The sequence below is a fragment of the Rhinopithecus roxellana genome, chromosome 9 (assembly GCF_007565055.1).
Source record: "Rhinopithecus roxellana isolate Shanxi Qingling chromosome 9, ASM756505v1, whole genome shotgun sequence".
Taxonomy (NCBI): Eukaryota; Metazoa; Chordata; class Mammalia; order Primates; family Cercopithecidae; genus Rhinopithecus; species Rhinopithecus roxellana.
In genome coordinates, this window is record NC_044557.1 from 33,921,448 (window position 1) to 33,948,561 (window position 27,114).

General features: G+C 39.6%; 2 protein-coding genes across 6 annotated transcripts in view; one reads left to right on the top strand and one right to left on the bottom strand.

Annotated features, from left to right (window-relative positions):
• The window catches only part of CLVS1 (clavesin 1), a 218,653-nt gene extending 194,640 nt beyond the window's left edge, over window positions 1–24,013 (top strand). The window contains exon 6 of the mRNA XM_010360364.2: window positions 21,823–24,013. Within this exon, the coding sequence (XP_010358666.1) occupies window positions 21,823–21,910 (88 nt within the window). The 3' untranslated portion in view covers window positions 21,911–24,013. The remainder of the gene's footprint in view (window positions 1–21,822) is intronic.
• The window catches only part of ASPH (aspartate beta-hydroxylase), a 227,846-nt gene continuing 223,663 nt past the window's right edge, over window positions 22,932–27,114 (bottom strand). For all 5 annotated transcript variants that reach the window (XM_010360355.2, XM_010360353.2, XM_030937465.1 and 2 more), the window contains one exon: window positions 22,932–25,874. In XM_010360355.2, coding sequence (XP_010358657.1) covers window positions 25,724–25,874 — 151 coding nt within the window. In that variant the 3' untranslated portion in view covers window positions 22,932–25,723. The remainder of the gene's footprint in view (window positions 25,875–27,114) is intronic.

The window sequence follows — 27,114 nt, forward strand, 5'->3', positions numbered from 1 at the left end:
GAAACTTGAGTCATTCCCTGGAGTTGAAGCCATCGAAATGCAGATTGATCCAAAGGTAGAGAGTTCTGGGGACAGTGTTCATTAGATACAACACGCAGAAGGAAAAGTGATGACAGGTGCCCTTGCAGCAGGTTAGAGTCACAGTTGCTCTCAGACGCGTCCTTTCATTTGTTTCGTTTATTCTTAGCCGGTCCTGACGGTGGCTATTAACAATGGACTTGATGATCTCAAGGAAACAAAGAGCATCTTTCCTGGTATTTCTTGGCAAAAAAAAAAAAAAGGGAGGACTCTGAAAAGCCAGGCTTTGTGTTGCCTCTGAACCCATCACCATGACCAGGGAGAGGGTGCATTTGATTTCCAGGAATAAGATGTGTGTTCATTCTCGTGGCCGGGCACGGGTACAAATCCTGGACGAAACAGGATTATTATAGGAGGGACAGTGGTTTCCTAAAGAAGAGGTATGGACCATATCGAAACTGTCCCCACCATACAGGAATGGCAGGTAGTTCCTGCCATGGCCAGCAGGGGGAGAAAGTGGGGATTTTAGGCTGTCCTCTCATTGAGCTTGAATGGGTTCATCTTGGCTGTACCACAGCAGAAGCCTCTGTTTACAGGATAAACATTCTCCACAAAAAGTTTATATAAAATACATTTTATTATTCTTCTTATTATTAGGGCCTTTTGAAAGTTTAGATCTGCAGGAAGTCCTTAGATGTCATCTAGGGGTCATCAGACTTTCCACGACTAAGGACCTCTTCCATCTCCCACATGGTATGTGTGTGCAGTGAAAGATGCTGGCTACCAAAAACATTGCATTTGTTAAATAATAACAAATTCAGTGTAATCAGTGTTAATTCACAGAATTATCTTAAGATACTGAATTTTAATAAACACAAACATATTTTAGGTTTAATTTAAATTTTAGTCTCACAGAGGGTAAATGTGAAATTTCTATAAAGTTTTATGGAATATTAACAACAATGTGAAACAAACCTTTTGCTCTTTACTGCTTATGTGAAATGGCTGGGATGAAAGCCCAAGGCCCTAACTTTGAGTCTGGGGATTTTTCTGTGCTGCTTGCTTTTCCAAAAGCGTAGTGTCTTGCATGTAGCAGATGTTCCTTACATAGTTAATATTTTAGTTTAAAAAATATAAATATATGGGGCATAGATGTGTCCTTTTCACAGTGGTACTAATATTTTTTAAAGTTTTTCTTTTTTTTTTTTTCCTCTCTCTCTCTCATTATCATAGCTAAGGAACTGAAAAGTTCTACAAGGAAAAAAGCTGCATTGCCAAACCTATCTTGTCCTAGGATTCTTTCTGAGTAGAGCAACTGTTAGCATCTCACTGCACACTTGTCTCTCAGAGACTAGAGTATAGAAAATGCTACTCCAGTGATTGAAATGGAAAGTTAGGAGCCATTTAAGTTCATGGAAACCTAACTAAGCTGAATCTTGACTGACAATTTTCATCCTCTTTGTTTCCTGGAGACCCCTCCCTGGTGTTCTCAGAATCATCTGCATTTCAACCTGGGCTCAGTCTGCTATCCCAGCCATATAAGTAAAAAGAATAAAAAAATAAAAAAGTAGCTACTATGTGCTATTTCAGCCTCATTCAGCTCATAGACTTACCAAATAAACATTTATATCTCAGTGCTGAAAGAGAAACTCACAGTCTGATGACAGTGAAGCCACAGCTTCTCGAATTCCAGAAACTACCGGGGCAGAAAAGCACATTTTAGCTTCGCTTTTCTGGCGAGTAAGCTGAATAGAGCCTGATAACTCCACCACACGAGGTGCTGCCCTCTGCCTGTGACACAGCAGCACCAGCCACCCAGGCCAGTCAGTCTGAGGAAAAGCAGAGGCAGAGTGACCTCGAAGAATCTTGCAGAGGTCTTCTAATGGGGACAGAATCCCAGGAGAGAGCAATGGCCAGCCTACCCTGGCCATGTCCACTCAACATATATTTACTGAGCATTTTCTCTGGGCTGAGATCACAGGCTCCTGTGTTTCATGGAATCAAAAGAACAGTGTCAGCAAAGCACCTCCATGCAAAAAGTGACAATATTACACCATTTGTGCAGATCACAAACATAACATTTTAGTTATTAATTCTGCAGTGACTTCCTAAATTGCCATGACATATGCCATAGAAGACCTACTTCTGATTCTTATGGCCAAATACCTTCATCCTTATGTTCTGTAAATACCCTTTCTAGATCCTGCATGGAAGAAGTGAGATGTCATAAAGACATTGTGAGCCATCTGATTTTGGGGGTGGGTGGCAGGCTGAGAATGCCCAGATTAAATTCAAATTTCTTAGCCAGAAGGAAATTTTAGGCCATGTTTTCCCCCCTTGGCCCCTGCCTGGGTGGTAAAATCAGCTTAACTGTTTTCAGCTGTCAATAGAATTAGCTGTGACCCTGGTGATCTTTGAGAATGTAGTCCTCTTTTTATAGGGTGAATTTGTGCATTTGCTGGATAACTACTAATTTCCGGCAGAGGTAATACATCATCATGAAATACCATCCATATGAAAAGAATAAGGGTGGCAGTGTGGGAACAGGAGGGCCGTTGTCTTCTGCGCAGCCAGGGCAAGGGGTCCATTTTACTGCATGGCTCGGGAACAGATGTTCCATATGGCTGTTCTGTTCAACAACACGATATAATGCATCATTTCTTAATGAATGATCCACAGTCTCCACTGTCCCCTAAATTGTCTTTGTCTGATGTCCAACTTAAATGTGATTGAACTTAGTTTTGGGGTCTCACTGCTACTCAAGCAGCTAATGCCTGAGATGTGTCATCACTTCTAGAAGCAAATAATTCTCAGGAAAGCCATAAATTCCCAGTGTTTTATGTTGGTTATTGGATACTGGAGTGTTCCACAGACACCAATAGGAATTTGTCAACATTTCTTAAAGAATGAAGAAAAAGAGCTGCATAACCTCATTATTACTTGTACATCTGGTCGAGATGGATGTCCTGCTTACATGCAGCTTTCTTTTCTGTGGCACAAATGAAAGGACCATCTCCTTACAAGCACATCCTATATAGCTGTGTAACATTGGAGTGAAAGAAAATCTATACAATGAATTTAGTCAATAAGAGAATGAATGGGGATAGTTAAAATGTTGTGTACAGGGGCATGTTTTCTCTTCTTAAAGAATGACATGAAAAATTATTAGATAAAGAGTTGTGAGCTACTGGCAAGCAAAAGAAGTAGAGTTGAATTAGAGGGAAATAAACGGACGTGAGTGAACTTCCTGGTGTAATTTCAAAAACGAACTGTTTGATTGCTCACTGTGTTATGTTCTGAAAAACATGCCTGTTTGTTGAAGCACCACGCTCAGATGTGGTTACTTGGAAAGGGAGATCTAGCCGAGGCAAGAACGACAAGGAATATTTATTTCTTGTGACATATTGCTGTTGGTAAACAAACATTCTGCCCAATTCCAATAAAGCTGATGCTGTTTGTGCCTAACATCTAGCCAGCAATGAATCTCTCTTAGGAGCCGTAATGATCATATGAATGAAAACAAATATTTGACATAATATATGGTAGAAGTCTCTGTGCAATATTTTCTTAAAAACACTGTGCAGCTTGCATACCGTGGTTGAGTTTCTTTTTAGGTTTAGGCAAACTTTGTTGTAGATATCAGCTGAGCTTAAGATGTTCAAATGGTGGTATTAGAGTTTTATATCAAACCCATAAATGAGCGTTGTGGAGCTTCAAGCACTTCATTGGAAACTCCTTCACAGCCGCACTTAGAACGCACCTCTCAGGGTTCCTGTTGTCATGGTGATCAGCACCAGCAAGCGCCCCCTCACTGTGCTCTGCGGCTGTTCCTGTTAGGCCCCCAGGGCTCCACGTACACAGCCCAGCATCCTCATCTCTCTGGCTTGTTTCAGCCTTGTGACTTTGAGGCCATGATTACACTGGTCTTTTCCTCTCTATGTGTCTTCATTTTCCTGTCTGGTCATTTTCTTACACTCTTTATTTTATTTATGATACCTTGGGCAGGTCATGTAACCTTGCTGAGTCTCAGCTTCCTTGACTACAGAGTGGATGTAACATGTGCAAGATCTCCCAGCTTGCTGTTAGGGTCAGAAGGCAGCAGAGTGAGAAAGTCAACTGCAGAGCACCACAGAAAAACAGCATGATGGCTATTACCTTTCTTTCCTTCCCAGCGTTGTGTAGAGGGTTTGCCATTTTGTCATGGTTTTGATTTCTTTCCAAATAAAAGTTTTCTCACTAAAAATGAAAAATCCTAACTCCCTAGCAGAGAAGCAGACAATGATTACACATGGTGACTTGAAAGGAGGGGCCTTGAGTTCCTGGTTAGAAGTCAGACTTATACTGCCTCTTTCCCTCTTCTTTGCCTTAGTATTTGCATAGGGTCAATATAAGGCTTTTGTACCCTTGGAGCCCTGCATCCAGAGCGTGGTCAGGCACTGTGGGAATGGGCCACAGAAAGCAAAACCAAGAAGAGGGAGGAATTAGCAACACAGTACCCCAGCCTCCCTTCCTCCTGGTCTGCCAAGGGGGCTTTACAGTTACAGGAGCCCTCATTCCTTACTTGTCAGTCCCCTCCCAGTCTGAGCCTGCCCCCTGGCCTGGAGGACAATTACATTTTTGTTGGGTCTTTATTCGTGTTGCTCCTTTTTCTCTGGCCCTCAAATCTAAATTGTTATCCCTGTGGTCTTGAGTGTAATTTTTGAAGTCATAATGATGCTTCTCCTCCACCTAACTCCCTCCAAAGCCTTCCCCTGGCCTCCCGCGAGCCCCTTCCGGGCACACACAGTCCCTGTCACTCTGGTTTCCATCCACTCCTTCCACATCCCAGGGCTCGTACTCGCTCCAGGACAGCACTACTCCAGCATGCTCTTCCCCTTGCTCAAGCCAGCTCCTCATTCATTGGGTGCAGTTTACACGTCCACTCCTCTCAAGGGCGCTCGTCCCCTTCCCCATGCCCCTCTCTTCCCATCAGCTAGTCTCTATCACTGAATTCTGTTTCTGTCTTAATAGGACCCACGATTCTATAATTATGTATTTGTTTGTTTACCTATGTATTAAATCTCCTTTCTGTAGATCATGTGTTTTCCAAGGGTGGGAATGATGCTGTTTTATTTACCACTGTGCCTCACTTATTCCCTAGTGTATAATAGGTGCTCATGACGTAGTTTCTGGAGAGGGGAGGGAAGGAGAGAAGGTAAAAAAGACATGAGGGGAGGAGAAGGAGGGAAATAAAAAAGAGAGGGAGGAAACAACAAAGGAAAGAGAGAAGAAAGAAAGGAAAAATCATGTAACAGTAAATGCTGTGAGGAACGCTCTATTTTGTAGAGTGATGAGGAAGATATCGTCAACCATCCATAAAGGAATAAGACATGGTCTTTGTATTCAATGTTTCATTAGAGTTTGAAATTGTCTCTAAGGTTATCAATAACCAACTCCTTAGTCTCATTATTTCTCCCAGTTTTTGAATTTCCATTAACAATTAACATTTAAAATACTTTTTGAAAATTTTACTCATTCATTCAATAATCATTGAGTATACATTATACACAAGTAGGATAGAGGGCAGTTAAGATAACAGAATCTGTAATCCGATTTTATGCATTCAAATTAATAGCTGTGTGACCTGAGTAGCTACCTCTCTGTGACCTACTTTTCCTCTCTATAAAGGAGATAATAATAGATCTACCTTATTATTGTGCTGTGAGGATTAAAGGAAGTCAGTGCAGGTGTTATCTGCTGAAGATAGAGTGGTTAACCCGGCAGACACTGCCCCTGCAGTGTCTCTGAGTCTGTGGTCTATGAAGGTGGACAGATTTTAAACACATTACCCATACAAACAGCTGTTTCATGGTCACCATAAATGCTTTGAAAAGTTAGAGTGTACCATGAGGGTATAGGTGTGTAAGGAGGATCTTAACCTAGTCTTGGGTGGGATTCTGGAAACTCTTTCCTGAGGAAGTCACACATAAGCTGAAAACTGGAATGTGAGAAAAGTACCCCAAGCAAAAAGGGAGGTGTGGGAGTGGGATTGGGAGCAAACACTCTGCATTTGGAAGAGCGAGTGTCAGGAACTACTGTGTTTTACCAATTAATTATAAGATGCATTTTCCATCACGTTAAAAATCCCCGAAATTAGGACATATCCTACAATTGATGACATCTGAAATTCATGAAATTAAAAAAAAAAAAAAAAAAAAAGACCAGAAATGTTGGAGAGCAGAAAGCAAGGGGGAAAATGACTGGAGCAATGCACAGGCACCCACTGTGTAGAGCTGCACAGGGCAGATATCAATATTGGACTTTGTCCTACAAGCATTGGACAGTTTCGGAAAGGTTTTTGCCCATAAGTGCAATGAATAGATATGTTTATTAAAATTTTCACTCTGTCATGAGGAGAACAAATTGGAGGTGGAAAGAATAGTAAAAGAAGGCTGTATGAGGCTACTGTAATGGTGCATGTAGGAGATCATTGTAGCTTGGAATGGGGTGCTGAGCGTGGAGGTGCAGAGAAGAAGATGGACTCAAAAATATTTAATGAATAGAATAAACAAGGCCTGATGATCAAGTGGATATTGGGATGAAGGTAAGATGCTTCAGGAATGACCAGAAGTCTTCTGCATATGTAAAAGTTGCGAAGCTGCTGGATGGAAAGCAGTCCCATTTCCCAAGATAAGGAACTCTGGAAGAGGTGCTGACTGGGGAGATGATTGTGAATTCAGTGTTGGACATGATTGGTGAGAGGGCTTGTGTGGTATCTGGCTAGAGTAGTCAGTAGGCTGTTGGATACCTGGTTCTAAAGCTCAGGAGAAAATTCTGGAATGGGCATATAAATCAGGAACTCAAAGGTATACAGAAGCAAATGCAAGCCATGGGAATGGAGGAGAACTCTCAGAGAGAGCTTGTAGAAAGAAAAGATGAATGAGTGCCTAGGTTTGAGCTGAGAGGAAGTTCAGTATTTGAATGTCATACAGCACAAGACACCAAGGAACGTGGAGAATGGTAGGAAGTAAATTAGATGTGGTGTTGCAGAAGCCAAAGGAATAGAGTGAAGATTTCAGGAAAGGTGGAGTAATCCACCCTATTTACTACTTCTGAAAAGCCAAGTAAGGTGAAGATTTAAAGGTATCCATTGGACATAATGACTTGAAAGACATAGGAAGTCTTCACAAGAGCTGTGGTGGAGTCACATGGGTGGTTATGAAGATGCAGCGGGCTCAGAAGTAGGTAGGAGGTGAGCAGAGGGAAGGAGACTATAAGCATTTATTTTGTGAGGTTTGGCTGTGAAGATGGGGAAGATATTTGTATCTGCAGAGGCATGTGAGGATCCAGAAGACTTTTTTGTTGTTTTTCTATTTTCTTCTCTTTTCTGACTTTGTCTTCCTCTTCATCTTCTTCTTTTATTGAAAATGGGAACACGTTTTCAATGCTAATAGCAAAGATCCAGTAAAGAGGGAGAATTGGAAGGTGTAGGAGAGGGAACAATTGGTAACACCAAGCAGGTGAGATAGGTTAGGACCCCGAGCCTGAGTGGAGGAAGCTGTTGCTTTTCTAAGAGCAAGAAGTTCTCTTTATAGTAATCAGGCACCTGTGCCTGTGGTACCCCAAAGCTGAGAAGTTCCCACGGGTTCTGTTTTCCCAGTGAAGCAGGGCAAGTCTTAAGAGTGAGATTAGACTAGGGTACAGAAGAGTTTTTAGGTGAGATGATACAGACGTGCATGGGCTTGAAATTGCATTGAGGGAAACATCGAATGGGAATGCTGTTTTAAGGGTTGGTAGGAGGGGTAATAATGAGTTTACAGTGACCTCTGTATTGTTGGGTAGTGTGATCTGTATTTCTCAGCTGCTCTGTAGCTGACATGGGAGAGGAATATTGTTGGAGTCATCCAGAGCTGGGATTTCATTAAAGGAGCTCAGTGTATGCCCAAGAGAAAGACTGAAGTGCCTGATCATGCATTCTCAGTTTAGAAGAAAGGAAAGGAAGCTAGGACGGGCTTCACACATAAGGGGACATAGGTGTTGTTGACTTGTGAAGGCTGAGTAAGGAGGTAGACACATTACCAGTTACTGACTAACATGAGCTAATGGAAAATGTGCAGCAGTCCATCCCCCAAGCCCTAGCTCTGAAATTTGGTGTATAAAAAATAAAACAAATGGGGGAGCAATGCCTCCAATGAGGTCAGCGGGAATGGGAACAAGAACACAGACAGGGAGCTCAGCTTCGGAAAGAGGTACCTCAATGGGACAGGTAGCATGTTTGCTTTTTGCTTAGTTTTTTTCTCATGCCTTGCTCAGAGGCAGGCCGAAAATAAATGTCCAGTACATATTCCATGAATGAAGAATAAATGAAGGAATTAATGAGCAAAAAGGGACAATGCTGGTAGAACTATTCTCACAAGAACTCATCTAGTTAGTCTTTGGTGTTTTATTAAAATCATAGTTCAGACTACTGACCTGGATGTATTACTATAAAATCTAACTTTTATGTTATTTTGAAATTAACTTTTAATTTGAACTAACATAAAACAATGATTCAAACTGAATCTCAATAATCCTTCATGTACCTTAAACTGTAGATAGAATACATCTTTGTGCTTGAATAAGGAATTGTAGTGTTGAAAATGGAGGAATTGAGGAGGTCACTGTGGAGCAATAGTAGAAAGGAAGCGTTGAATTCTTGCTCCAGGTGAAAGAATGAGGAGGAATAACTGGTCCCGCTACAGGTGCATCATATTGCTAGTGACTTTTCTTGCTGGAGGTGCATCCTCACTAAAGTATCATGACCCCTTTCCCTGCCACCCTCATTCACTTGCACTTACCCTTTCCAAAATTTCCCATTTGCCTATTTGTTCGTTGTCTCTATCAGCCCCCACCAACTGTGTGTGCTGAGGCTTATCTGATTAGTGCAGTCCTGTGACCCAGCACCTAAACTAATGCCTGGCACTGATAAGGGATTGAGAAATATTTGTTGATTTGATTAAGATACTATTCCAATTCACTTGGGGTGTTTCCTACCTGTGTGTGAGCTGTTGCTAGCTCTAGAGCAAAGCTTTGAAACTTTTAATGAGCATACAAAGCAGTGAGATCTTGTTAAAATGCAGATTCTGATTTAGTAGGTCTGGGCTGGGTCTGAGAATCTGCATTTCTAACCAGCCCCCAGGCTCTGCCCGTGCTATGAGCCCAGGGACCACAGTTTGAGTGCCAAGACCCTAGAGTGTAGTCGTTTCTCACATGTCAGACTGCAATACGGATGTTCCCTGGACTTGTTCTGAGGGTTCTTGAAAACAGCCTTTCAAGTTTTGAGAACTTAAATAAAAAATACAGATTTAAAAATACATTTAAACTAGATAAGAATAGATAGGTTATTATCCCCATTTTATAGATGAAGTGGCTGAGGCATAGAGCAGTTAAATGACTTACTTCAGATCATAGAGCTAGTAGGAGGCAAACTATTTTAAATTCAGTTCTTTTTACTCTAAGTAAAATACTGTCTCCAACATCGTGTTCTCACACTATTTGTGTATTCACTCATTCATTCTTCAGTAGTTTGTAGAGTACCTTTTGGGGGGACTTACTTTTGCTTTAACTACTGTTTTGGATGTATGTTCTCATTCCTGCCAGCCCAAATTCCATCCTGTCTTTAAGACAGTTGAAAAGCAAATTCCTCCATCACAGTTTTCGTGCACTGCACTGTTCCCCAAATCCCATCCCTAGTGGGGAGGATGCAGATATACAAGAAGAAAATTTATATTTAGGCTAATCTGGTAATGCCAAAGAAGATTCACTAATAAACTGTCATTTGACTCAAAAAGCATAAGTATGAAACTTGTTTTTACCAGTAACACTAGCCATCCTTTTCAAACTCATCCTGCAGAGGGAGTGAGTCATCAACATTTCGTCAGCCATTAACAGCTTCTGGCATTTCTCTATCTGCTTCAGAACACCATATTTTGTTCTACCAAAGTAACTGCACTGAGCATGTGCACCCAATTTCAGAGGGAGTGTGATAATTAGGGATGCTGTGAAACTGACTGGCAGCTCTTTGTGCCAGTCTAATTCTAATGGAAGATGACTGTTCAAAGCAGGTGGTGCAAGCACCTGTAGTCATTTTCTGTGTTGCTATTTTATGATTGGCAGTAGAAAAAAACCTTCCAGAAATATCCACATGATTGAAATGCATGGATTTAACATTCCTTCTGACCATCTCAGAACACTTGAACCCACACCAAAAATGTATGTAGTAGTGCATTCCACTCCTCAAAAGTCAATAAACCTCTACACATTGAATTTTGAACCTCTAAGGCTTCTATACATCTCATGCTGATACCTGGGGTTCCTATGAAGGATTTGGGCACAACACACACTAGTTATGACCTTGAATGCTCTCACACTTCAAGCTATGATGGTGACTCTGTTTAATGGAATTTTCTTGGGGAATTGCTCAGTAAAATTAAGAGTAACTTTATAATGTAAATAATCCACTACTCCATATCTATTTTCTCAGTCTTTTGTCTTTTCCTTGATTTTCTTCAAGTGGGTAAATATGGCTATCTCTGTTACCAGATATGGCAGAGTATCAGTAGTTTATGCTCAGAAATATGATACCCAAGGAAGTGTTATAAAATGATAAACACTTCTGATTTAAATAAATTCTCCTTCCAAGAGCTCCAAGCACTTTATTGTATCTTTTACCTTTCATGGCCCTGTGGAGAATATGGCAATCATTTATCCTTATTTTACAGAAGAAAAACTGAGACGAGTCAGCTAACATGGCAGGAATGCATAGTTTCATAAACAGCAATAAGCCCTTTTGTAGGTAAATTAAGCAGAGTGTCCAGCTGCGGCTGCCAGTTTCCGTAGTGGCCTTCCCTGGCTCCCTTTTCCCATTCCTTCCTCCCTATCTCCAAGTTCTGGGACGGGTGTGTCTTCTGGCATCTGAACTCTGTTCTCAGTTAAGTCTAATCCACTCCCTTTCTCGAGTCTCATTTACGTTCAGTATTGATGGATTGCAGTTCTTCATAGATGCTGTCAGATATTTGGGTGAATGCAGTACATTTAGAAGACAGGATCTTGAAGTATTATTAAATAATACCCTGCTGATGATTAGAGATAAAGTATGATTCTATAACCTATGCATTATTTTTTCTCAATGATGATCTTTTTTTTAATTTCATTTGCTGTGCCTAAAACAAACTTTTTATAAATTAACAGCTGATTAATATAAACTATTGGATTCATTAACATCAATGAGAAAAATGGTTCTATGAGAACTTCAGTATTAACATTTACTAATATGAATATACATGTTCATGTCCTTTGGTTTCTTACCAAGTTGTAGGTATTTTTTGTATAGTGTAGCGCAAGAGCTAGTGCTTAAGAATGGGGACTGTAGAATCAGATCTGGGTTCCCGTTCTAGCTCCACAACTTACTGTGGAAACTTGCACATATTCATTACCTTATTGGAGGCTCAGTTTCCTGATCTGCAAAATGGAATTAATAATACCTAGCTCAGATTATTGTGAATATTTATTTATTTATTGTATTTGTTTTTATTTTTTACTTTGCAACCATGACAGATGAAGATTATTGTGAAGATTAAACAAAGATAATGCAGACTAAATACTTAGTGCAGAACCTGGCATGTAGTAAGTGTTCAACAAATGGTTGTGGTTGTTGATGATGATGATGAAGAACTGCTGTGGAGATATGAAACACTCCTGTAGATATTTCTTAAAATATTCAAATAAAGTGTATATTGAAATCTTCTTTTCCAAAATGGTATTAAACTGATTTCAGGTGTGTCAAACAAGAGTTACTGAGTGCTGCTTAGAATTGTGGTACACATCTGGGATACCCTTGGTCATTACAGTTCAGACTTAAAAGAGCTTAGTGGGAGCTACTCTCTGCAGCAGGAAATTGCAACCTGAGGGCAGACTACTTGTAGCAATACAATACTTTAAAGAAACTAAAACATTTTTAACAAGGACACAGGCAAATAGCCATTAAGTAGCACCTGGCAGCTCTCAATTTAACATTTAGAAATTTATGGAAGTCGGGCTGGGCCCAGTGGCTCACACCTGTAATCCCAGCACTTTGGGAGGCCAAGGACTAGCCTGGCTAACATGGTGAAACCCATCTCTACTAAAAATAAAAAATTAGCCGGATGTGGTGATGTGCTCCTGTAGTCCCAGCCACTCAGGTGGCTGAGGCAGGAGAATGCTTTGATGCTTTGAACCTGAGAGGCAGAGGTTGCAGTGAGCCAAGATTGTGCCATTGCACTCCAGCCTGGGCAACAAGAGCAAAACTCTGGCAAAAAAAAAAAAAAGAAAGAAATGTACGGAAGTAAAAAAACATTTATAAAAGGTAAATCGGGCCTGGCTCTGTAGCTCACACCTGTAATCTCAGCACTTTGGGAGGCTGAGGCAGGTGGATCACCAGGTCAAGAGATTGAGACCATCCTGACTAACCTGGTGAAGCCCCATCTCTACTAAAAATATGAAAAATTAGCTGGGCATGGTGGCACATGCCTGTAGTCCCAGCTACTCGGGAAGCTGAGGCAGTAGAACTGCTTGAACTTGGGTGGTGGAGATTGCAGTGAGCTGAGATCACGCCACTGCACTCCAGCCTGGGTGGCAGAGCAAGACTCCATCTCAAAAAAAAAAAAAAGAAAAGAAAAAAAGTAGGTAAATCAGCTGGGCGCGGTGGCTCATGCCTGTAATCCTAGCACTTTGGGAGGCTGAGGTGGGCAGATCACTTGAGGTCGGGAGTTCAGGACCAGCCTGGCCAACATGGTGAAACCCTGTCTCTACTAAGAATACAAAACTAGCCAGGCATGGTGGCGCTCGCCTGTAATCCCAGCTACTCTCCTTGAGACTGAGACAGGAGAATCACTTGAACCTGGAAGGCAGAGGTTGCAGTGAGCCAAGATTGCACCACTGCACTCCAGCCTGGGTGACAGAGCCAGACTCCATCTCAAAGAAAAAAAAAAAAAAAGGAAATAATTTTGACTCATGAAACCTAAATGTATTGGGCACATCCTAACTTTAAGAAAGGCCAAACTTCTGTAATTTTTAGACTTTCTAGGCTTTTCTAGAAGGAAGTTAAAGCAAATGTTGAGGTAGAGAAGTACTTAGACTATTTGAACAAATTAACATAACGTGTGAATTGTAGAATTTTGAAAAATAAAATCTAATTATTTTCAAGAACAATTGGTGATTGTAGTCCAGTCTGGTAGTATTCACAGAAACTTGTGGCTACAAATGTGATCTTGTTGAAGATCATTGTTTTATGTGGGATCAGTGTAGCTGTGTGAGCTGCTTCATAGTGGCACAGCAAGTTAGTGACATGAGTGACAAGAAGAGGTGCCCAAACCATAGCCCAGTGCTCTCAGTTTATCTACCTCTCAGAGGGCCCTTATCATGAGCAGCCACAATCATCTGCAGTCATAAAATTCATGTTAATTTTGCTATAACATCTTCAAAAAGGGCTGATTTTTTCAAGTGGTTTATATATTTCCTGAAGATTTTTAAATAAGAGATGCATAATTTATTGAGAGATTAAATTCGAACTTTCTTTATATTGCACTACACGTTGCAATAGCAATTTCTCTGGATGCTGTAACCTCACAGAAGAGGGAAACTAATATTAAAGGGCTAAGAATGCTAACTGTTCTTCAGGTGTCCTTAAAACTAGGTGGCGTTAACCTGATCAAAAAAGCAGGAGAAATTATATTTTGGCTAAACAAAATAGCAAGAACGCATGCAAATGGAAAAAGCACAGACAACTGTTACTTTCTCGAGTTTCATTCATATTATTTATTTATTTTGAGCTACAATTACAAGTACAATTTCACCTTTATCTAAATGATAACAGATGAATGGAGTCTAACCTAAAGTTTCTTTCCAGTTAGAATTTTAACAACAACAGTAATGCTAAGAACATGGCTCTCCTGTCACGGGGACAGGAGGGGCGCTTTGTGAGTGTCAGTTTGAGAACTAAATGAGTTAATACATGGAAAGGGTGTAGAACAGCGAGTGCTCGTGATGACAGACACTGATGTTGTCACCGAAACTCTTTAACATGAGTATAGATTTCTAAATAAGGATTACTAGATTATTCTAGGTTCAGTCACAAGCATAATGGAGTAAATGAGGCTCTAGACCAATGCTATTGCATGGAAAAATGTGAGTCACATATGTAATTTTGAGTTGTCTAATAGACATGTTACAAAAATACAGAGAAGCAGGTGAAATTAATTTTAATGTTTTCTTTAACCTAATGTATCCAAAATATTATAATTTCACTGTGTGATTTAAATAAATGAGATAGTTTACCTTTTTTTGGTACGAAGTCATTAAAATTTGGTGTGTACATTACCTTTTACAGTCCATCTCCATTCAACCTGGCCCAAGTTCAAGTCCTCAGTAGCCTCTTGTGGTCAGGGCTCTGTATTGGACAGTGCAGCTTTTCATGAAACCCACCCGTTTCCATCCTTTCTGAAGGTGCACATTTTTTTTTGGGGGGGGGTCTTTCTTCTTTTTTACAAGATGGGCAGACAATGTCCAAGCCCACCACATTTTGGTAGAAATACTTGATACATGAGTTAAAGTACATGTAGGCGAGTGCTGGGAATTGAATGTTTGGCTCACTCTAAAAATAGTTTGCTTCAAAAGTTATAGAACATTTATTTTTTTGGACTGTTTTCTTATATTTCCAGTTCAGTAAATTGTATTGTCAAAGCAGAGAGAGGTTTATTTGTTATTTTGTTTACTTTGATAGGGAAAAGGTTTGCTGCTTAGGCTTCTCTTAAAAAAATTATTTATCAGATTCAGTAAACATTAATTGTTCCCATTGAGCACAATCATTTTGCCTGCTAGGATGATTCTGATTATGAAGAGTTTGGTAGCTGAACAGAAGAATACATATCCTACAAATATTCCTTAAGTCTCCTTATCAAGGTTACTATTGAATGCATTATAGTAGAAAGAAATCTCATGGCTTTACACAGTTGAAAACAACCATAACTATATTGCGCTGAAGCCACAGAAATAATTGTTAGGCCGATGGAAATTTCTGTGTTACTTCTAAAAACTTAAAGATATTAAGTAAGGTAATAAGGTTAGCTTTTATGTGGAATTATTTTATCAATTATTTTGATTTTTTAAAATACTAGACTTCATCCATTTTGAAATGTTAGTTTTTCATGTATTATCACATCACATAATGTGTCAGTACACACAATTCTCTCTTGTAAGTTTTTTAGTGGGGCCATGGCAATTTTGAGTTCAATTCATGCTTTGTGGCTAAATTCGTAAATGAATACCAATCAATATTCCTGGACCTTAATTTTCTTATCTGCAAATAGGGAAGAATAATAAGAGCTAAAAAGAACAAACGTGTATACCCAGCTGACACTGAGCTAAACGCTTTCCACACCTTAATTTATCTAATCCTCATCATCCCCGGCACCCATGATGTGGCCACTATCCTATCTTCATTTTACACACGAGGAGGCCGAATTCACCCAAGATCACAAAGCAAGCGATGGAGCCATCATTCTTCAAGCCCACGCTGGAGCTTCTCTGGGGAATTTCTTTGATACTTAAAGTTATTTGGGGGAAAAAAACTGAGCAGAATTACTTAGAATTATTTGAAGATACCTTTTTAAAAACTTATTTATTCCTATTTAGAAGTCTTTACATAGGCTCACTAAGATATTAGGCAATTCTGTGTTATTCCATAAAACCAAGTTTGTTGTTGACTTTAAGAAAGAAAGCTGGGCCGGGCGCGGTGGCTCAAGCCTGTAATCCCAGCACTTTGGGAGGCCGAGACGGGCGGATCACGAGGTCAGGAGATCGAGACCATCCTGGCTAACACGGTGAAACCCCGTCTCTACTAAAAATACAAAAACTAGCTGGGCGAGGTGGCGGGCGCCTGTAGTCCCAGCTACTCGGGAGGCTGAGGCAGGAGAATGGCGTAAACCCGGGAGGTGGAGCTTGCAGTGAGCTGAGATCTGGCCACTGCACTCCAGTCCGGGCGACAGAGTGAGACTCCACCTCAAAAAAAAAAAAAAAAAAAAAAAAAAAAAAAAAAAAAAAAGAAAGAAAGCTGGTACTGTGGCATAGTTCCTGAAGAAATGATGATGTTGATCCTGGAAAACAGATGGGTAGAACCTGATTCAAATGCAGGTTTGACTGAATCACCCCTGAGGTTCCTTGTAGCTGGGGTGCTCTATGACTCTTGGTGAATGCTGGGGTTGGAGAGCAGCATTCCTGTGCCTTTATTGGGGTCCACATAGCTCAAGAAGGCAATGCAGGGCATTAGTAAGAAGAAGAAAAGGTGAGTGTTAGCTGTTGAGATAAGGTAGCTAAATAAATTTTTGAACATAAAAGTAGACCTGAGAGCAGAACTCTCAGTTCAATTGTAGGTCTGTGCAGAATGGACTGAATCACCGCCAAGCATTTTCCATTTTCATCTTGTTCTTCATAAGCATTGATCACTACTAGAATCAGTAAAAACCACAGCCATAGATCCTTAATGAAGTGGGGAAAGTTCCAATTTTGGGGAAGAAAGAGGAAAGAGAGAAAGGGAGATGGTGAAGTAAGGGAGGGTAGAGTAAAGAAGGTGAGAGAGAGAGAGAGAGAGAGAGAGAGAGAGAGAGAGAGAGAGAGAGAGAGAGAGAGAGAGAGAGAGAATAGCAGGAAAACAAAATGTGGCTATCTAGGCTACAATGAAGCCTTGTTAGAGTTGCCTGCTCCACCACTGAGATAATGATGGCTGAAATAACTCAAATCACTCCCCTGCCTGCCCTTGGGGTTAAGCTGGCTTTCAGTGTTGGAAAGAGAACCCAAGAGAAATGTTTGTTTTAGCAGATGTGTTAAGCTTCTTGTGAGAAGTCAAAGTCACTGAATGAAGAGATTACCACCAAGAGTGATCTGGACAACAAAGCCTGAAAGCAAGTGGCTTCTCCATAGTTAATGTACTAAGTGCAGAATTCCTAAGCACTCTGTTTAGAAGTGGTGGAGACATGTTGGTTAGTGAGCAGTTGATTGGTCTTCCCAGAGAGCATTTTGAATCAGCTGAATGTACTGAGGGCGAGATTTAAAAGGTTGTTTCTCTTGGCTTTATTTCTTTTTTTCTAGAGGTTTTGAAAAGCAACATTTACTTTCTATTTCTTTCCAGTGAATTTAAAATACTTCATAACATAATGTGCTACTTATATCAAATGTTTATTGTGTGATCAGGTAACAAGAATTGTGTCATGCTGAAAGTAAAACGACTATATGTTCATCTTCTCACTCGGGAAAATGTAAACCACAAAAATAAAAAGTTATGTTTAGTTCCTCGGCCTCTGTATCTCAGAGTTGTCCTATTGCTACTCACTATTCAACCACAGCACACAGTTTATTGGCGGAGGTAAGGGAGCCTGCATTCTGGGACTGTGCTGCCAGTAAATCTATTAGAAGAAATCATGTAGATCCCAATTGGACATCATGTGGAGGAGGAAGTGAAAGTTGGCTACCTGAACAAGAACTATGAATGATGTGTGAAAGATAATTTTTTTCTTCATTCCTTTCCTTTCATGTCTAACACCTTCCCCCAAAAAACTGCCTCTCCTCTGACTAGGTAATGGGGGTGCCTGTCACAGTGATTCTAAGTCTGTTTGTGGGTCTATGGCTGGATAACTGAAGCAGTATTTCCACAAAAGAATAAAGGTTTTGGCACATTGCTCATAGTCCGTTGCATATGGCAGATGTTCACGAATATTTCTTAGCATGAGTGTGTGAATAAGTGATTTTTTAAAAACTCATTATTTGAGAATTTGATTTTCTTTTCAAAGTGGCTCCCAAAACAGGGAAAGGGAAAGTTTTGAAACAGATCCAAAACACAAAAATCACAGATAATCATTTGTGTGGGTAACAAATTTCAAGATCCAAAAGGATGGAGATAGATTGGAAACATGAGGCAAATTCAAGAAAATGAAATTTAATACCCAACCATGTACCTTTGAGATGGGAGATACATGGTGAACAGCAGCACGGCAGCATGTGTAAATACAGTCAGATTTCGCTTTGGTTGTGTTGTATCAGTGCCAGAAAGGCTAATGCAGTTCTAAAATACCTCAACAGAAGGAAACAGGGCGAAAAACAAACAAAAAATCAACAAGGTGAAGCAATTATTTTACTGTATTCTGAGGTCACACCAGGAGTATGCGGGCAACCCAGCCAGTTGATGAAGAGATACAGGAGAGTGCTAAGGTGTCCAGTTTTAGAAATCTTGGCACAAGAGGAATCTGACTAGCCTTGGCTGGGCAAGTGTGGGAGGGCTAAAAGGTACTTGCATCTACTCTGGTGGCTCCAGGAGAAAGAACCAGAAATTGTACATAGAAGTTTAGAAAGGGCAGATCTGAGTTCAATGTAAGGAAGAATTTTCTAGCTGAGTTGCCTCTTTAGGGGCATGGAGGAGCAGGTTTCTCAAGTTGGTTGTGTTCGAGAAGAGGCTACATGACTCCTTACTGAAGATTTCCTATCAGGTTGGTCTAGACGAGTTACTGTTTCCCTCTAACTCTGTGACTGTGGTTCACATGCCATGTTGTGAAATAAAGTGAAGTTATATGACAGAAGGTAAACAGAGTTTAAGGTCTGTAAAAGTAGATGGCCACCAATATTCTTCATTTCCACAGGGTCCGTAGGTCAAAGCAGGCGGGCAGCTGTCCAAGGTGCTGGAGGGAGGTTGGCCTATGTCGGTGGTTGTGCTCCCCTGGTTGTCTTCATGCTTGCTGTTTGTTTTAATGCCTCTGGATTTTCTGCTTTTCTGTTCCTCATACAAACCCACCCTTCTCCCTTCCCCACATGAACACTGGGCTTAAACAAAGAGAAAAATGCACTGGAAATGTGTTAGGGGGCTGGGGCTAAACTACAACCTAGGGCTTCCTTCCTCTGTCCCATCCCAGCAGTAAATGAGTCCATGAGTCCATTTCACTTTCAAAGGTCCAGCTTGGTATATAAGATTGGACTGTTTGAATGGATTGATAGTTACAGTAGAAATAAAATTTTTTGAGACACTTGTACTGATTTGCTTCTTGAGTTCTTAATTTTATCCTTTCCACAGTACATACATCTCTTGAAAGGAGACAGGAAACTTAAGCAAACCAACAATGATTTTTATGGTGAGGTGGAAGGAACACTAGAGGGTTTAGCTAAACACCTCTGTGGCCTTTGGTATACCCAGGAGCTGTGTGTTGGTAATAAACCTGGCAACTTCTCCACTTTCTATTTGTGTTGCCTTTTATACATCATTTGACTTCTCAGTCCCTTAGTTTTTTCAGTCTGTAAAAACTAAGGGCTGTGAAAATGAAATGTTAATATATGTCAGTGTAAATACATGTTAATACACAACTAAGGGTTGTGAAAATGAAATAAGCTAATATATGTCAAGAACTTCTTAGAACAATACCATGTGCAAACATAGTGTTTTAATACATTGTGTTGAGGGGGTCATCAAGACCACCCTTTTCTGTATTTGATAATTTTAGTAATGTTTTCCTAACTTACTAGAAAAACCCACAGGACACAGAAAAGTCGTTAGACTGACAGTTGTGGTTTATTACAGAAAAGGATATAGGTTGCAATCAGGAATGGAAGGCCATGCGTAGGGAGGAGTCCAGGAAGGACCAGCTGTAAGCTTCCAGTTGTCCTTCCAGTAAAATCACATGAACAGAACTTAATTCTCTTAGCAATGATGTGTGACAACATCTGCAAAGTGTTGTCAATTAAGGAGGTTCACCTGTGCCCTGGTGTCCAGGTTTTTATTGGGGGGGGTCAGTCTCATGGGCACGCAGTACCTTTGTGACTGACCTTAACTGCTCAGTCCTCAGCCTTCCCCCATCCCCTCTTGTTACCAGACCCCACCACTTACTTACCCAAAGTTAGTCTATGGGTCAGGGGTTTCCTCAGTATCAACCCTTCATGGTTTACCAGAAAGATGTTACCGGAAAGTGGTCCCAATCCAGACCCCAAGAGAGGGTTCTTGGATCTCGTGCAAGAAAGAATTCAGGGTAAGTCCATAGAGTAAAGTGAAAGCAAGTTTATTAAGAAAGTAAAGGAATGAAAGAATGGCTACACCATAGAAAGAGCAGCCCTGAGGGCTGCTGGTTGCCCATTCTTATGGTTATTTCTTGATTATATGCTAAGCAAGGGGTGGATTATTCATGCCTCCGCTTTTTAGACCATATAGGTTAACTTGCTGATGTTGCTATGGCATGGTGCTGGTGCTGTCATGATGCTGGTGGGAGTGTAGCAGTGCAGGTGACTGGAAATCACTCTCATCGCCATCTTGGTTTGATGGGTTTTGTTTGGCTTTTTACTACAATCTGTTTTATCAGCAGGGCCTTTATGATCTGTATCTTTTGCTAACCTCCTATCTCATTCTGTGACTAAGAATGCCTTAACCTTCTGGGAATGATCTCAGCAGGTCTTAGCCTTATTTTACCCAGCCCCTATTTAAGATGGAGTTGCTCTGGTTCAAGCACCTCTGACACTCTTACTGCCTTAAAAGGGTCAAACTGATACAGTGTGACCTAAAAGCCCAGACATACAAAAGCAAGCATGCACTATAAATCACACTGTTAGCATAAACTACTTGGCATGAACTAAGGTCTCAGATATACAAAGGTCTTCTTATTAGGTAGGCTATTCTAAGGGCTCAGAGGAGCCAAAGGCCAGTCTTGAAAACTTGTAAGGTGTAGGGTTTGGGCACCCCAGGTCTACTGAGTTAACAATTTATTGCACATATATGTAAGTTTTACATATTTGAACAATTTAACAATTTTCATAATAATTTGTTTTTAGTTGTGAACATTTATTAAATATCTACTGCATAACTCTTTTTATAATCTTTTATCTGTAAGCTGAAAAATAATTTGGTTTAATTCATATTATGAACTTAGAAAAAATCATTATTACTTCAATATAAAAGGACACATCAAAAACTAATGACCATTACTAGTATTGCAATAGTGGTTGTTCATAAGAGTGCTTCATAAGTTTTAACTATAATTCCATACCAAATGCTTTATGCATATTATTAGTTGTAGTCCTTATCAACAACTGTGGGAAGTAGGTAATACTTGTAATATACAGGTGAGAGAATCAAGGTCCAGAGAGTTTCAAGAACTCCCCCAAGCTTCCCAGCCAGTAAGGGGCAGAGTCTAACTTTACCATCTGATTCATGGTCTTAACATCGTGCATGATAGTTTCCAGTGACTCTGAGAGACAAAAGGTTTAAAAGGTACACTAAAACATTAAAAATTCAACAAACTTTATATATCTCAAGATACACAAGATATTTAGATGCTGGGGCAGAGTGTGGCTAGGATACATATGTCCCTTTTACCAAGAGAAGTGATCACTGCAAAGAATATTCCAATACTCCAAAATGCTTTTTTGCCATAAAAATATGGTATAGCAAGCAAAAGTAAGAAAAACAGAGATACGAAAGGGAACACATTATGCAGTTATTTTGGGTGTCTTTCTTATTTTTTTTTTGGAGACAGGGTCTACCTCTGTCACGCAGGCTGGAGTGCAGTGTCACAGTATGGCTCACTGCAGCCTCAAACTCCTGGACTCAAGTGATCCTCCCACCTCAGCCTCCTGAGTAGCTGGGATTACTGGCATGTGCCACTGCACCTAGTTAATTTTTGGGTGTCTATTAAAAAGAGAAATATAAAATCCAGATGTCTTCAAAGGTTCCAAAATTGTCACCATGAATTGTTTGTAATTCTGTCTTTTTCCCTCCCCTCTTGTTAGATCTCAGTCTGTGGTAGAAGCTGGGACCCTGAAACATGAGGAGAAGGGAGAGAATGAGAACACTCAGCCACTCCTGGCTCTGGACTGAACCCTGAGTCACACCAATGCTCCCGCACACTGGCCTTCAGTGGTATCAGCCACCCAGGAAGCACATGCGCAACTGACCCACACAGACACGTGTGTTCTGCTTGACACAAGGTCCTCCACTCCTGACCCCCTGCAGTGACTGTCACCAGCCATCGGTCTGAGCAGCCAAAGTTGGACAAAGACTTGAGAGATGCTTCCCGCCTCCCCCCCCCCCCCGCAGTGAGGGGACTGGAGGATGATGCAAGGCATTTATGTAAAAAAGATTATCCTTCCTATTTATGGTAGTAAATAAATTGAAAAAATAAAAAACTAAATTTGAGGCACACACTGCATTAGGACAAGAATTTTTCTGAGGTATCACACAAGGACCCTCTCCAGTTTTTCAAAATTAAGTGCATTTCCAAGTAAATGTATCAGAGTTAAACTGTGCAGACACCACTGTCAAGTTTCATGTAGTACAAAGCCCTGAGACAATAGCATCTCTGGTAATTTCCATTCTTACTGAATTATTTCCTTTGACCTCATCACCAGCATTGAATTGTTCAGCCTAAGAGCATGTTCTCATAGGTCTGGGTATTTGCAAAGTTTGCTTATTTTGATATCCTGCAAACAAATTATTTTGATGTCACATCTCTTGTCAGGCCACTAGCTGACTGTCATGAGCTGACTTTAAAGGAAGACACATGCACATGAAATACAATTATTTCATCTGAGCAATGTGAGTTTCCACAGGCAGTTCAAGAGCCCATTAGTGCAGCATGTGTCTGCAGAGGAGCTGTCTCATTGAAAACACATGTCAGTGATTAATGAATCCATTCCAGTTGTCTCAACTGGGTCACTACAGCAAAGAAAAGTGCTATCAAACCATTTACCCCTTGTCCCCCAACCCTCCTGCAATCATTAAAGATGTGGAGAAAGAACGTGGTTGTTGCTGAGAGGGTAAATATTCAATCATGGAGCAAGACCCATATGGATGGTTAAATATGCAAGTACTGAAATAAGAGAAGACTAGAAATGCAAGATGAAATGTCAAAGGTCATTTTATTTACCTATTCTCCTTAGAAATGGAGTCCCTAACTATCCATTCAAAAGAAATCAGATATAAAATAAACAGACATCATACGATATGATATCCTTACTTGTGCCATGTTTTCCAAGACCGGTGCATATTTTTAGATATCTCTTATTTGCCCAGCCATCTGCATGACATGGGTATTTATTAGTATGACCAGTTGGTGCTCAATGTCAAACAAAAATATTTTAGTTAATAATGGGCAGTAAAATATGATTTTACATTTTAAATATTTGGGAGAGTTAATTTGTTAGTTAAATAATTCAAGGGAAAGAGATTATTCAACTCGTCAAAATCACCCCTGATAATGTTATTACTAATCTTAATTATTTATTACATCTCTTTCTCAATGGATCTAATATTTTCATTTTTTTCCCTATTGGTAGAGAATAATAACAGAAGTAATTTTTATATTATACCCTTGGAGAAATAAAGTTGAAATAGAATTAAAAAATCTTCTCAAACAACTGTATCACAATATAAATTAAATTAATTCATTTTTGTGTAGACATTGGAAATCACAAAAATAATAACATTGAAATAATTCTACCAATGCAGTGACAGAAACACTTTTCTTATGTACCAAGACATAGGTAAAAGAAAGAAAGAATTAAAGTGAATTAGAAAATCCATTTTATTGCTTGGATTTAAAATAGTTATGGGATACAAGTATTTACAATGCTATTGGAGTCAATTATTGACAACACTTTGCAACAGTAATGCCATTTCTAGCTTTTCAATTGGCAATACTTAGAACCCTACTGAAGTGACCTGATTTTAAATACCATATTTACTAAATTAAGAGCTAGTTTTTACTCTCTTCCATAATTTCATTACATGAATGTAAGATGATGGCTCAACAATGATGACTTATAGTTTGGATTTCTTTATGTGTATGCAATATACATAGGAGAACCAAATTCAATAAGTGATGCGAATGTTACTACATGAGCATTGAATTGTATTGCCCTTGTCAGTTATTTCCTCTGTTCAATAAATACTGAAGGACACTAATACCTTTTTACTTTTCAAGAGTTTGCCTTTTCTTCTCAATTTTATTTATTATTTTGGATATTTTTCCTCCCATGCCTCTTCATCTGAATTAGTGGGATGTTTTCAATACCAGCAAAACAAAAGAACAGGAAAAGTATTTTGCAAACTTATCCACTGGAAGCTAATGTCCTTAAGGTCAAGCAAAAATAGTCGATTTCAATTTCAAAGAGCTGTTCTTTAAATGAGATAAAGAAAGTCTCCTTTTGCTTTTAGATGGAAAAGAAAGCACACGTTTTTTCTACCTGTGAATGAAATTTGGTGACGTCTGTGCCATTCCTGCAGCATTTTTGTTCGTATTGGTTTAGAATTCAGTGCATGAATATCATTACATTCTTATAGCTAACATTTCTAGTTAGCTTTGATTCAAAACACACAAAATCTGATGCATTAATACTTTACTAAATTAATGACTTGGTCATCTTTGGAATGAGTAGGCAAGACGATTTTTAACTGTTATTTCTATGTTGTGGGTAATGTTAAAACTAAATATAGATGATAATAATTGCTATTTCACAATGATGTTTAAAATGGCAGAGGCTTCTCAAGCCAGAGAGATGAGACAGTCTTCCAAACTCTTTCATCAAAAAGGAAAGCAATCTGGACCTCCTACACCCAGGACAAAGATACTGACATTCTTGGTAACCTTTTACTTTGCCATCCTTAACATTTCTACAGAAGTGTAGCAGAAATCATCTCCAAGACTGAAGAGCTGGCTTCCTGTCATTCACATGAATCTACCATAGGCAAAGACACTGTATTCTCAGCCCTTGCCTCATGGATGGCGAAACAGCCAGGAACCTGACACCCTAGCAGCCACCTATCCACCTAACCCTGAAAGAACATATTTTTATTTCCATGAACTATACTTTTTCCCCAGAAGCTCTAATAATTAGCATAAAAATTTGCATCTGGGACTTCTATAACAATATAAGATAATTCCATGCTCTTTTTTCAGTGTGAAAAGTTCCTCTTTGAAAGAAATAGGATTTTGTCAATATCCCCACCACTAGCATAGTGAGAAGAGGATCTCAATCAAGGTAAAAAAAACCCAAATGACTGGAGAGTTGGGATGGGTACAGTTCATAGACACTGGCATAATGACCTCTTTCTTTTTTATATTAGGAAAATAAAACTACTTTTTTCATGAGTGTCTTTTACTAAGAAGAATTAAAAGAGGGACGTCTGAGTTTCCCAGTAATGCTACCATTAAACAGCTAGAAGTAAAGCATTTATACAGCTTGTCATTAAAATCAACAAAAACGTAGTGGTACATGATGACAAAATAGTCTAGCTACACTAGAAAAATATAACTGCATAGAAAAATTACAAACTAAAGCAATCCATTCACAGTTTCTACATACGTTCTCTTTATACACTGAATTAGATCTATTCTATGTGGAAAAAATATCTTTGGTAAGGTAGAAGCTATCAAATTTTCACCTTAAATGCTGGCAGAAGACCACTGCTTTCACGAGATGACACACAGCAGGGCGTTTCCTAAACGAATTGCAGCGAGGCAAATATTCCCTTTAGTATCTTCTAACCCTAGCAGGAGGCTGAGAATTTATTCAGGCTGCAAGTCAAGGGGATTAAGAGTCTTAGTGTTCGAAATTCTATCCTCATACCCAAGGAGATGGAACCAGAAAGGCAGCCTCTCTCCAGAGTGTCCCAAGCTTGCATGAATTCATGCTAAATTGCAGGAAGGCTGCGTCTCTGCTGTGGTGTCAGTTCTGGGTGCCACACATCCACGATGAATATCAGCCGGAAAGATGAGGCATCCTGCCATACCTCGTGCTCAAAGGAGTCATCAAAGATGAGCACCTTGCCTTCCTCCCAGGTCCTGCAACAGAAAGACAAGGATTCCTGAATATAGCTTTGTGTGGTTCAGATGTCTGAGGATCAATTCCTGTCCATGCGCGAGAACTACCTTTGGTAACAACCTTTGGGACATAACCAAATAACTAGAACATCAAGCCCAAGTTTATTCTTCCCTTGATGATTAGGAAAGAATTTCAGAAATCTTGCTATGAACATCAGTTTTCATTTCTCAGCACTGGAGATGTACAAATAACAGAGGATTTGTGATGAAGACATATTGGTCTTATTATGTGCCTTGCAATTATTCTGTATATTATTATATGTCTTGCAATTATTCTGGTTTAGACGTATGGGCAGTGATTGGGTCTCGGGCAGTGATTGGGTCTCAGGCATCTCTATGCCTCTCAAGACACTTCCAATCAATTGTCTTTTCAGCTCACTCCACTTGTTCAAATTTCATTTTATGGAAGAAAGGAATCAACTTAAACATGGTAACCATAAAGTAGAAAACTAAATTAGGAGTTTCCTAGCTAGTATTCCGGCTGAAGAAAACGGGCAGATTGGGAATGAATTTTGTTTGTATTTTTAGTATCATCTTCTATGCAAGTGGGTTATCCATGGAATATTTTAAATCAATGCTGCAAAACACCCTATAGAGCTTCCAACATTACCTCATAAGATATCTGTATAGAGACTAAGATCTAAATATAGTGTTAGTCTATTAAGAAAGAAACATACAGGAGGCAGTTAACACAATGCTTTTCAAATCTAAAGAGAGTTTATAAGTAATATTGATGGTTCCTTATTTTAAAAATAGGTATTAACTGCCAATATATTAAATACCAAGTTATGCTTTAAAATAAAATTTTTGCTAGAAAATTTTCCTTAGATACTAAATTCCAGTTAAGCCTTAAAAATTTTGCACCTGGATTAGCAAATAATGACAATTATAGCATGGGAAATGCTAGCTTGATTTCAAGTTACTGTATTATCGTAAAGATGTTTTCCTTGGGAAAACTAGTGGTGAATTTTTATGTTCCATATTAGGTGATTAACCAATATAAACTGAGCAATACTACATATATTGCAGGGCTTCACAACCTTGGTATTACTGACATCTAGGCCAGATCATTCTCTGTTGTAGGGGCTGTTCCAAGCACTATAAGATCTTTAGCAGCATCCCTGACCTCCACCCACTGTACGGCAGTAGCATTCCCTAGGTTAGTGCAAAAGTAATTGCAGTTTTTACCATAGTTGTGACA